The sequence below is a fragment of the Botrytis byssoidea genome, assembly GCF_014898295.1.
Source record: "Botrytis byssoidea strain MUCL 94 chromosome Unknown BBYS_001, whole genome shotgun sequence".
In the NCBI taxonomy this organism is placed as follows: domain Eukaryota; kingdom Fungi; phylum Ascomycota; class Leotiomycetes; order Helotiales; family Sclerotiniaceae; genus Botrytis; species Botrytis byssoidea.
The window spans coordinates 2297538-2310096 of record NW_024065842.1 but is presented as its reverse complement, the minus strand read 5'-3'; the positions used below and the strand labels follow the sequence as shown (position 1 = coordinate 2310096).

The window sequence follows — 12559 nt, the reverse complement described above, 5'->3', positions numbered from 1 at the left end:
AGAAACATTTCACTGCCAATCTCCATTAGTATATCGAATAACGTTACCAACACTAGAAGCTTCCAAGTTTTACATGTGGCGCTTTAGTCTGTACATCTCACTTCATCTCATTTCACCAAAAATCATGTTACATGTGCACTCGAGACCACCGATTGACGGGACGCAGTTCAACTTTTTTTCGTTTCCAACTTTATAATAAATCCAGCCTTGAATCGATCTAGCTCCGAATATAAAATCTCGTTATTCCGTCCGAAATGTATCATTTATTTGGATCTCCAGGTATTTAGAAGAACATTCTCAAAATCGTCTCCAAAATCAATCGTCTCAGTGTCTCATCACTCTGTACAACCACCGATGAATATCTACCCCAGATCTCACCTCGCACAATGTGGGCTTCAGACATCGGGTACGACTCCCCACAACGGTTTTGCACAATTTAAAGTGATGGAAGGACTGACTGAAATATGTATGTATGTATGTATGTCAGACAGTTGGTGATGGGTGAGGAGGAGGTACGAAGTAGGTATGATGGGTGGAACGGATAGCAGAATGGGTGATACAGGTACAGGTACAGGTACCGTTCTGGGAAGGGGTTGCTTTTGTGGAGAAGATGCGGAGAACCTGGTGGGTGGTGAAATGCTGGATGAGAAATTGTGTGGGAGTGTGGTGTGGTTGGACTTTTGTGAGGTGGGATTTGTGCCGAGGTGGGAGATCGATAAGTGGATGGACGGATGGATTTGTATGTATATTATGTGCATATCAGTCCATACCTCCGCAGGATAAAGATCTGATATACTATACTATACAGTTTATACTACACCATTCCATCGAATCGAGCTATCTTTTCAGAATCCCATGCCGATGACTTTCAAACATCATGACAAGATCCCCAAACGCGAGCACACGAGATGAGGGGTTACATGCACATCTCGTATCGAAACTTGATTACAGAATTTCTTGTGCAGGACGAGTATTGCGAATGTTGCAGTTGTGACTTGTGAGGTCATTATAGAGTCGAGAGTTACAGAAGGACTATAGGAGAAAATTGAGAGATGTAAGATTATGGTCGTATTGTATTGTACTGTATTGTACTATACTGATCTGATGGAGAAATGTATTGTGGGGTACAGATACAGGGGATACAATGAACGAAATACGAGATGGGTGTCTGATGATCGATTTGTTAGGTAGATGATAGATGAGTCGATGGGGATTTCATTTACAGACATCTATCGTATTGTAATCTATGACATCCTCATATATCCTCATGGATATGTGCTACCAACCCTAAATCTCTATAAAGAACCAGAGCTCCTCCCCCCTCTTTTACCATATCTTCACTTCTTTTTCTTCTTCTTCTTCTTCTTCTTCTTCTGGAGTAGTAGCTTCTCTATTTGCTATATCTTTATTAACTAAACCCCGAAAACAATTGAAAATGCACACCAACCTCCTCCTCGTCACCGCATTCGCAACATCAGCTCTCGCAGTCTCGGTCCCGCGCGCAGCGACTTCTTCAAGTTTGATCCCGGATGTGCAGTGGAAGGTATCGGGGTTTACGAGACGTGAGTTTTGATTTTCTCTTTGAGTTTTGGTTTTGATGGTTTTGGTTTTGGATGGTCTGATGAGAGTGTGAGTTTTATCGTTCGGGAAAGGAGATGGAAGATGGGTGTGAAAGTATGAGGATGTGACAAAGTGACAGGAGACAAAATGCCATAAAGCGTCACGATACCAACACAAAATCATACTAACCCATACCCAGCATGTACCGCCACAATCTGCACATACAACTTTACTATTAGTGTCATCCCCAGCAGTGGTCCTATAGTCAACAGTACGTTTCCTCCTGCCCTCCCATCCTCATCCTCATCTCTCTAACACCCCACCCTTCCCAGTCCCGTGCCTCTACAACGATTCCTCCTCCACCCCTCCCACATCCTCCACCCCCCAAACGCACTCCTACTCCGCCCTCTCCTGCAGCAGCACCCTCGTCAATGGCAAACCAGTCCCCAGCGCTTGGCAGATAAATTGGGGTTATAATCCCAATGGAGATTTTGCCGTCATGACGATTGTGGATACGCTGGGGGGAAATGATGCGTTTTTGTGAGTTTTGCTTTCTTTCCTTTACTTTGGGGGGCTTTTTTAGAGGCCGTTTGGGAACTGTTAAGGTTTCTGGGACTTGGAGAGATGATGGGGAGAAGTGGATTGATGTGTGATTTCAATTCCCCCTTTCCTCATCACTCTTCCCCTCTTCCCCTCATCCCCTCATCCCCTCTCCCTCACCCCTCCCTAAAACAAAAACCCAAAAAACCAAACTAACACCCCCCCTCCCCCAAACCAGCGGTTGGAACCAAATCACCAGCACCACCTCCTTCGAAGACAAAGGACCCAACACCGTCTACAAACTCGGCACTTTTACTTAAGTCCTCGTCCTAGGCAGATTTCGATTTCAAGACCAAGTTTCGATTCCAGGGTTCTTTCTTTTTCTTCTTTGGCGGGGACAGTAGGGTGATGGTTTTGGTTTTGGTTTTGGTTCGATTCGATTTGGTTTTTATTTTCTTTATGATTCTAGTTTTTGGCTTGATTTCGACTATTTTATTTCATGGATTGGGGAGGCGAGGTGGCAAAAGGAATGGATGAATGGATGAAGGAATGGATCTGCGTATCAGAAAAAAAAATGGAATGATTAGAAAAATGGATAATATCAATGCGAAAGTCTACCCACTTGATATTCGGAGCTTCATCAGAGATGAGATTGGTGTGTCAATAAATCCTGTTTGCCCAAGAGAATAGACTACCAATATCAACATTGATGCAAGAAGCCTGATTTGAGTAATTTTTGTATTCTTGATTCATCTATGATGACAATCCTATGTATCCGACTATTGCACCTACTCCGCCGTGCTGTCCCAACCGAAGAACTAAAGGATATCTTCCAACGTCCATCGCCAATGCATGCATATAAGTGCTATGGTACAAAAGTTTATCAAATCTCCCACCCATTCCCATCTACTACACATTCATATACTTTCCCACCCTTTCCTGAACGCCTTGATAACATCTTATAAAATGCTCCATCGTATCAACTATTTGAATTCATCTTTCAGGACCCACTTAGCCCTCATCCTACTATTCGTGCCACGTTCACAAATTGCAACTTCCGTTAGAGTATGCTTGAATTCAGCCGTCAATCGATCAGAAGTGCAATATCTATCAAAATGGTTAACCACAGCCTGACTTGGAACTGAACCGCCCATTCTCTTGATGAAATCAACAATCATCTTAGCAAAATCATGACGTTGACGCCCAGCTGGACGATTTGGAGTTGCAGCGCGTGAGCTACTCGAGCTAGAGGGCTGCGTGATACCTTGTCGGTTCGAAAGACTTGATAAAACACTTGATGAACTTGGACCTGCACCTCGTCGTACATTGGTCGGTCTACCAGCGGATCCATATTCTCCAGTCCAAGTGACAGTTCCAGGTGCAATGCTTCTTGCTGCTTCTCCAGCACGTCTCAGTGCTATAGCGGATTCTGCGGCAATTCTCTTGGCTTCACGCTCAATCATGCCACGGTCTGCCGCAACTTTAATCTTCCCATTAATGATTTGATCATGTTCAAGAGCACTATGGACTCCAGAACGAGCAAAGATACCTTCCATCAATCTAGACTCTTCATTGTTGTCTTTGTCTTTCTCCTCAGAAGGATCATTGAATTGCTCGAGTTCAGCAACACCTGCGAGATTACGAAGATCGGATTCTGAATCACCTTGACCAGGATCTGCAGACAAGCTACGAGACGACGAAGGACTGGAAGTCTTGTTGAATTGAACCTCTGTGCCTTTGAACATTTCACCAGTCTCCGTGCTCCCACCATCTTGGTCACCAAGAGTGAAAAGATCATATAGGTCCTTCATAGCAAATGTTTGTCGCTGCTTCGGATCCTTGAGAATTTTGTTTGTAAGAAACTGTTTGAAAATTTGTCGATGGTAGATCTTCTCTTCTATAGTACCAGCAGTCATAAGTCGGTAGATGGTGACCTCCTTCTTTTGACCAAGACGCCATGCACGTTCTCGAGCTTGTACGTCGGTGGATGGATTCCAATCAGGATCAAATATGATGACCCGGTTTGCACCTGTGAGATTAACCCCGAGGCCTCCAACTTTGGTGGTGAGGAGGAACACATGCATGTCAGGATCATTGTTGAACTGATCAACGAGAGTTTGTCTATCCTTGACTGCTGTACCACCATCCATACGAAGATAGTTGAATCCACCAAGTTTCTTGACGAACTCCTCGAGAATGTCAAGCATTTGAACACCTTGACTGAAGAGTAAAGTCTTGTGTCCATAGCCCTTCCACATTTGCAAGAGTGCCTTCACAACCTGCATCTTCCCGGACTTATTTCCATTGCCCCATTTGTAATCGGGCTTGGTTTTCAATCGTTTATCTAAAAGATCCGGATGATTGCAGATCTTGCGCAGTATGTCAATGCCATAAAGCGATTGACGACTGCGATTTAGAATTGATTTCATGTCATCAGATGCAAGAAACATTTCATATGCATCTCTTTGAGGTCTCGTAAGCTTGCAGAACAAGACCTGCTCACTCTTTTTGGGCAAATCTGCCGCAACATCAACCTTTAATCGTTGAAGTAAATATGGACTGATAGCATCCTTTAAAGTTTCAGCACATTTAGTAGCCGTGAGGACTTGTAGATTGGTGGCGTTCGCGTAACCTCCAATTTTGATAGGGACTTCGAATGATTGTCGAAAATTGACCAAAGTACCTAAGCGCATAGGAAAGACGAAATCAAACAGTGACCACAATTCTATTAACCCGTTCTGCATGGGAGTACCTGAGAGAATCACACGATTGGGTGTCCGTAGTTCTTTGCAGTAGATAGTGACAGCAGTGTTAGGATTTCGAATCTTATGTCCCTCGTCCAGTACAGCGTAATCCCAGTCAACATTGATGAGAGTATCACTATAGGTTTGAAGTCCAGCATATGTGGTGACCAAGACATGCCCATGCTTGACAACGCGATCGACAATTTTCTGAGCAAGCTTTTGCGACTTTGGAGTTTTCTTGGTTGTTTGACCGTAAAGAATCTCATCCTCTTCGTCTTCCAATCTGCCTTCATTTCCAACATTCAGCATGCCGGTACCTGAACTATGCAGAATAGAAACTCTCAAGGCTGGCCACCATCGATGAAACTCATTAACCCATTGTCGAAGGACAGTCGCAGGAGCAACTACAATAACAGGCTTTGTAAGCTTTTTACTGTAATGTAGACCAGCTAAAAATGATATCATCTGAATGGTCTTGCCGAGACCCATTTCATCTCCAATGATACCTCCAACTTGTTGATTGTAAAGTTCCGACAACCATTGAACACCAGTCTTTTGATAGTCAAAGAGCGCAGGGAAGATATCACCAGGTAACTTTAGACCATTTTCAAACTCATGATCAGGTTGTCCTGGGCATGGCTTGAACCATTCTTTTTCCAAAGATTTTTCTGCAGCTGCATCCTCCTCATTTTGAGGATTATTTTGTAGATGCTGTCGTCGTGCAGCGCTTCGTTTCTCCACCCACTTTGCAAGGCGTGCTTGGTACATATTCTCGTTTCCATCATCAATCCCGACCAAGCTCTGTGTCTCGTCTGTTCGAGCTTTGGTCGGCTTAGACCTCTTCTTAGTCGCAGTACGAGCTGTCATCAAGGCATCATCTTCATCATCTTCATCACCCAAGTCCTCTTCTTCATCGTCTAAAATTTCAGGGGTGAAAGCATCATCATCTGCTGGAGATGAACGAGCGGGAGATACATCTGCGAAGGTGCCATTGGCGAGCCTTCTTTTCTTTCGAGGACGAAGGCCAAATTCACTCTCAGTTGTACTCAATTTAGTATCTGCGACATCTGCGAACCCTGGTAGACGAAGATTCTGATGTGATCTAGGCTCCGCTTGAGCATTTCCTAATTCGTTGTCATCTTTCTCCTCTGCGTCCCTCAGCGCATCAGTAAGTGCCGATTGAACATGATCGATGGCTGCATCCGAAGTTTGTTGAAATGGTGTAATTTTGCCCGTGCGAATCAGGAATTCCCTTTGGCTTTCATTGGGCATTCGTCTGCTTCCACCAGCAGCATCGGCTTCGGCGTGGTTATCATTGTGCTGATGTCTTTCATCAATTCGCTTTTGTATGTCGGTAATGTCATTCTTAAAAGCAAAAATGTCGGCTTCGATTTTCGAGATCTCCTCTATGCACCTTTGGCGCATCAATGGATTGTTCGAGAGATTGTTGAGCCGGCGTTCTTGGGTATGTTTCTGGATCTCGAGTTTCTCGATACCATTTCGAACTTTTTCAATGCGCTTCTGATCCCGCTGATCTTCTTGCTCGATCATCACCAGGTTGGCTTGGTTTGTGATATCTCTCTCGAGGTCATCTTGGTTGCGAACCGTTTCAGTCAAACCTGCTAGAGCACTGGCTTCATCTTGAGGTTGCTGCTGGCCAGTCTATTTGGAGAATCTGTTAGTGTACTTGAATTAGATGTTAGAATAGTGGAGGGTCTGGGAATCTAGAGCCCTTTGAACGTCTGTGCTAGCCTTAAACACTGTGAAGTAGGATTCGTGAAAGAGAAAATTGTTCTTAACATACCAGTCTCTCCGATCCAAGACTATGGTCTTTTGAATCTACATCGTTATCGCTGAGAAGTGCTTCGTCGGCAACAACGGCCGCTGCTTCTTGTATAGTATCAGTGTGTTCTCGGTGAAGTCTTACATTGTGATGAGGTGGAGACATGCTTTCGGATTTGATATGAGTGGAATTATCACGATGATTGTGAGGCTCGGTAGATGAACTCATTTTGGACACTCATCAACTGGGTATACGTTGATGAATTCAGAAGAAATGAATGATAGTTGTGGAAGAGAAGCAGTACCATAGAAAAGGGAATGTGTGTATTAATTTGTGGGCAGGTAGAAAGTTTGAAGAGGTCGAAGGTGAGCACTACTGGGTAGGTCCCGTAGGCAATGAGGAGAGGCGACTACGGCACGGGGTGAGGTGTATTAATTAATAGAGAGACGGAAATCAAACCTTGGATTTTATTAAAAATAGCAAACAGTTTACAGATAGTATAAGTTAATGAAGTCGTTCTTCAATGAAGAGAACAAGATGTGAAAATTCGCGGTCTCTCTTCACCATGGATAAGCTCGATCACTTGTCATGATAGGAAGAGAGAGAAAAAGGATTGATATCGGATGCTTCTTCGCCGTATGCGTCATTGGATTGATGTAGGGATTTGATTGCTTGTGAAAATTAGGTAGGTGCTAGGTGGGTGCTAGCTAGGCGCGAAGAGTAGTCACGAGGCTAGCCTTACTGGAGTTGAGATATTGAGATACGATACTGAGGCAACTGAGGCACGTGTGAGGGGATCTACCATACAAGGTCGATCTGCAGCCGTATTAATAATCTATTAATAATCCAATGCTATTACACGTACACTTTGTATGTCGAAAATCTAGATCTTTTGAACTGTTTCTATATTACCTCTTTCATCTATCTGTCTATTTTACCTACTCTTAAATCGTGGAAGAGTCTCTTTGTAGTACTCGGTAAGTATCTTATCAATTCAATAAATGCCTAGTAGGTACAGAGTGTACCTATAAGTAGGTAGGTATACAATGTAATACGTAAAGTGGCTCAGTCAATAAATGTCACCGGTGAACCAAACGTTGGATTTGGATTTCACATGGCTGGTGTGTTGTCTTTGAAACTTTGGGGGGTAATTCTTGGGATGTGAATGATCAGATCAATAAGAATTCAATGCATTTGATTAACAGATAACGTCATTCGATAGATTGATTACTTTTCCTGCAAAACATTTACCAGATATTAAAATGGATGGATAGATGGAGATATGGATGGTATGGTATTGGATGGGAAACCATAGTTCGACTATTGACTATGTAGTGAGGATTGAGGATTGAGTGAGTACTGATGGCACGCAACTCATACCTCCCTCCCTCCTACACACCTACTAGCTGTTTTGACTTCGAGTTCCGACTTGTCTGTCGCTTTCAAAGAAAGAGGGTGCAATGATCAATAAGGAAGGGCATTCTTATTGAATGAAGTTATCGGAGTTTGGAATATGCTACAACCATTTGACCAAAAGAACAAAGACGATCCTGTCCTTCCTTCCTTCCTTCCTTTCACGAAAATGGGTTGGCATCTCTTTTACTTTGCTTCGAGATTAGACTTCGTATTTGACTACTAGGGATTCTGGTGTACGAAGTATGCTCTCAGGGGGGTAGGTACGGCTGGACGGTGATTTGCTTGACACATTAATAAATAATAATAAACCACGAAAGGCATCTTATGATCTCCTTGAAAGGCTTTCCAACAGTGAGGTGAAGTGGTCCATAGAGATAGACATGAACGTTGCCATGGTATAATAATACCCATAGAGAGATTGATGCCATGAAACTCTTCCAAGGTTGTTAGTAGCATACAAAGTATAATCAGAGGTAATGCGTAGATTGTCTGCGTAGATTGTCTGCGTAAGCCAATGTCATCCTTCCAAACCATTGGGCATCCATATGGGCAACGTGCATCGAGACCAATCCCAATCACATGTACATATCAACAAGTCATAAATATATACCTAGTATGTACCTACCTACCTACCTACCTACCTACCTACCTACCTACCTACCTATGTTGCACATGTGTTGAATTCCTATCTAGGTGAATGCGAAACTAAACCATACCATCTATCCCATCCATACCTACCTACATCGTAAACACATTCTCTTTGTTCCACTCACCTACCCACCCACGCACCCATCCATCCATTGTTTTCATGCCCAGGAATCTTGCTTCAAGGAATAATAGTAATAGCAGCTTCATGCTTCGATTGGGCAACTCGTTAATAAAACCGTTCCCAGGTTCGCTACTCTTTTTTAGTTCACAAATTCCCCCCCGGCTACGGCTACGAAAGCAACGAGGGTCCTATCCTATGTGGTGTGCGTGAATCCATCCATTAGTTCTAGGACACTTGCTTGCTACATCATTCCTCCCCCCCCAGTCACCAAAGTGAATTTATCAACTACACTCCACTATCTCCAACTTCCTTTTTATTCACTCACCATGATATATTGAGCAGTATTTAGTACTCCATAGGCTATTTTTGCCTCTGTATAGAGGTTTAATTGGTTTTACTGCGACGCGTTTCTCTCTACCCACTGCTTTGTGGTGGCAGACCTTTCGACAACATTGTGCGACATATCATATCTGCGTCCTTAATTATTCCTTCACAAAGGCGACAATTGTGCCCAATACCTTCAGAATTCCCCCACTCAAAATCTCGACCATCTCCACAGTATCGCCAAAATGGACCAGTGGCAGAATTATTCTGAATCATCAGGTTCAAGAAGGTACAACGGAAACCCCCCACCAGCCCATCCCCAAATGGCTAGAGATTATAACGGGAACCCCCAAACCCAACCTCCAGCAGGTTTTACATACGACCAATATCAAGGAGGTTTAGGATCACATCCTCAATCTCTGGCAACTTCTCCTGCTATTCCTCAGATGACGGATGGAAATGGAGATGTGGCCATGCAAGACTCTGGAGATCAATACAATATGAAATATCCTATGCGCCCTCATCATCAACAGCATCTTTCAGGCAACCAAAGGTTATCTCACCAATCGCCGCAAGAACCGTCTGCGGCGGCTCAACGTTATTCTCCAATGGAGACTTTATCGCCAACATCCCCGTACGGCGCAACGCAACAGCAAAATTCAAATCAATACATGTCACCACCGGGGGCTGGTAGCAGACAGTCTCCCTCGAAGAATGCCTCGTATTCTTCACCAAACGCGTACTATCCTAATCGTCAACAATTACCTCCCATCCAGCCGTATGCTTCTAATTCTAATAATGAATCATACCCAACTTCCGCGACTCAACAGCTGAATGCCATGTTTGGTAACGATCAAAAGTCTCCACGGCGGCCAGTACCTCAGTCGGCGCAAGGTCCACCTGGAAGAGGACCAGTTCCTGAATTCACAAAGATTCGTTCTACTTCTGATTTGCAACCAAAGGTTAATGCGCAGCCGGCGTTTCGCAGGGCTAACCCAGAGGGCGGGTTCATAAGTGTAAGCTTCATTATTATGCGCAATACGGTTGAAAATTGTGCTAAACAGTCCCATTACAGCCCCTTCAAGCTCTTACGAGCCACCTCCCTTCTACCTATCGGATATGCAATCCCAGCTTCAAGTACGAATCCTCGCGGAATCCCCGCAGAGTGCTCACGAAACCAAGCAAAGGTGTCAAGAATGATGGATTCGATAACGAAGATAGCGACTATATACTTTATGTGAATGACATTCTCGGGTCTGAGGAAACTACTCATAAGTATGTTTCGAGGTTGATATTAATTCTAGATTCCGAGGAATCCTCCTGCTAACACAGTTCGCAGAAACCGCTATCTCATCCTTGATGTTCTTGGTCAAGGGACCTTTGGACAAGTTGTCAAGTGTCAGAATCTGAAGACTCAGGAAGTTGTTGCTGTAAAGGTGGTGAAGAATAGAACTGCCTACTTTAACCAAAGTATGATGGAGGTTTCCGTTCTAGACTTGGTAAGTTCTTGTCATGAAACTGTATTCCTCATTCACTGACTCGAATCTTTTTATTCTAGCTCAACACAAAGCTTGATAAGAACGATGATCACCATCTACTGCGACTCAAAGACACATTTATTCATCGCCAACATCTCTGTCTTGTTTTCGAGTTGCTCAGTGTGAATTTGTATGAATTGATCAAGCAGAATCAGTTCCGAGGCTTGAGCACCACACTTGTGCGAGTTTTTGCCCAACAGCTTTTGAACGGTTTGAGCTTGCTGAACAAAGCGCGACTCATTCATTGCGATTTGAAGCCGGAAAACATTTTACTCAAGAACCTCGAAAGTCCCATCATCAAGATCATCGATTTTGGATCAGCCTGTGATGAACGTCAAACAGTATACACATACATCCAGTCAAGGTTTTACAGATCCCCCGAGGTATTACTTGGTTTACCATATTCATCAGCTATCGATATGTGGTCGTTAGGCTGTATTGTTGTTGAATTGTTTTTGGGTCTCCCTCTGTTTCCAGGATCCTCTGAATACAACCAAGTTTCCCGAATAGTGGAGATGTTGGGCAACCCACCAAACTGGATGCTTGAGATGGGAAAGCAATCTGGTGACTTCTTCGAGAAGAGGCACGATGTAGATGATTATGGCAGAAGAACATACCATCTCAAATCTATGGAGCAGTATTCTCGCGAGCATGGATCAAAGGAGCAACCAAGTAAAAAATACTTCCAAGCTACCACCCTTCCGGAGATCATTCGTTCTTATGCGATGCCACGGAAGAATATGAAGCCAAACGAAATAGAGCGAGGTAAGATTAAGCCCTGTACTTCTTGTGAGCCTTTGACTAACAACTATGTCGTAGAAATGAACAACAGAGTTGCTTTCATCGATTTCGTTCGTGGTTTACTCAACATCAATCCTTTGGAGCGCTGGTCTCCACAACAGGCCAAGCTACATCCATTCATCACCCAACAAAAGTTCACCGGTCCATTCGTTCCACCAATGAATCTCAAGTCAAGTGCTATAAATAGATCTCCTGCTCCCGGAACGACACAGCAGCAGCAGGCTGAAGCATTGAGTAAGCAGCGAGCCCAGGCAGCTCAAGCTCAAGCTCATTCACAGGCTCAGTCTGCAGCTCATGCTTCATACAATGCCGGTGTCCCGGTTAATTCATATGGCCAAGTGCCACCAAACCAACAGCACCCGCCGATGTACAACAATAACAATATGTACACTCCAAACTCCAATCATCAGGCTCCTCACCAAGCTCCTCATCAAGCTCACCAGGCTCCTCACCAGGCACCTCACCAAGCCGCCCCACCTCCATACCCCACACAACAAGGGTACAATCAAATGGGAATGATGGGGCAACCACCAACACAGATGCCACCAGCGCAATATGGAGCCGGTCCTTCACAGCAACAGCCAAGTCTCTATCAGCAGGCTACTGTGAGGTCTGGAAGGCAGCGTGCTTCGACAATGGAAGTTCAACAGGGAGGTATTCCTGTGACGATACAAAGAGTAGCTAGCCATCTTGACCCTAGTCAACCCATTCGTTTACAACCAAGTCCTGCGTATTATCCACCTCCACCTGATGGAGTCCCTGATGGGAACCCTGGTAGTGCGCGAAGAAGGGGGAGTAGAGCTGCTCAGGGTGGACAAGCACCTACCAGAAATCGAGATTTTATTCGAAATCTAGAAGATCGAACATTGGAGGAGGGATTTATGGGGCAGAGCCAATGGCACTGAGCTCCACGACCTTAAATTTGTAGGACGAGTAGAATGATCGAGGACCAGCGACAGCGAATCACGCTAAACTTATAATCTAGAAATGCCAACTGCAGCTTGGAAGCTAGTGTTCATATTATTCTTCGCGCATTATATGATAGGCGTGTGTTGTCATAGGGATCGGAAAAAATTTGAATCAT

At 44.2% G+C, this 12559-nt stretch overlaps 3 protein-coding genes across 3 annotated transcripts; 2 read left to right on the top strand and 1 right to left on the bottom strand.

Moving 5' to 3' along the window:
• Positions 1-1435: 1435 nt before the first annotated feature.
• EAE97_000695 (uncharacterized protein) lies at positions 1436-2420 on the top strand (the record flags this gene model as incomplete). The annotated part of the gene is made up of 4 exons (XM_038871205.1): positions 1436-1562; positions 1760-1831; positions 1893-2100; positions 2339-2420. The coding sequence occupies 4 exons, from the start codon at positions 1436-1438 to the stop codon at positions 2418-2420; spliced, it is 489 nt and encodes a 162-aa protein (XP_038738566.1).
• Positions 2421-3083: 663 nt separating this feature from the next.
• Positions 3084-6855, bottom strand: EAE97_000694 (uncharacterized protein; the record flags this gene model as incomplete). Its single annotated transcript, XM_038871204.1, has 2 exons — positions 3084-6506; positions 6649-6855. The coding sequence occupies 2 exons, from the start codon at positions 6853-6855 to the stop codon at positions 3084-3086; spliced, it is 3630 nt and encodes a 1209-aa protein (XP_038738565.1).
• A 2526-nt stretch (positions 6856-9381) lies between these two features.
• EAE97_000693 (uncharacterized protein) lies at positions 9382-12380 on the top strand (the record flags this gene model as incomplete). The annotated part of the gene is made up of 5 exons (XM_038871203.1): positions 9382-10152; positions 10212-10411; positions 10476-10635; positions 10695-11439; positions 11494-12380. 5 exons carry the CDS (start codon positions 9382-9384, stop codon positions 12378-12380), a joined length of 2763 nt encoding a protein of 920 aa, XP_038738564.1.
• Positions 12381-12559: the final 179 nt, after the last annotated feature.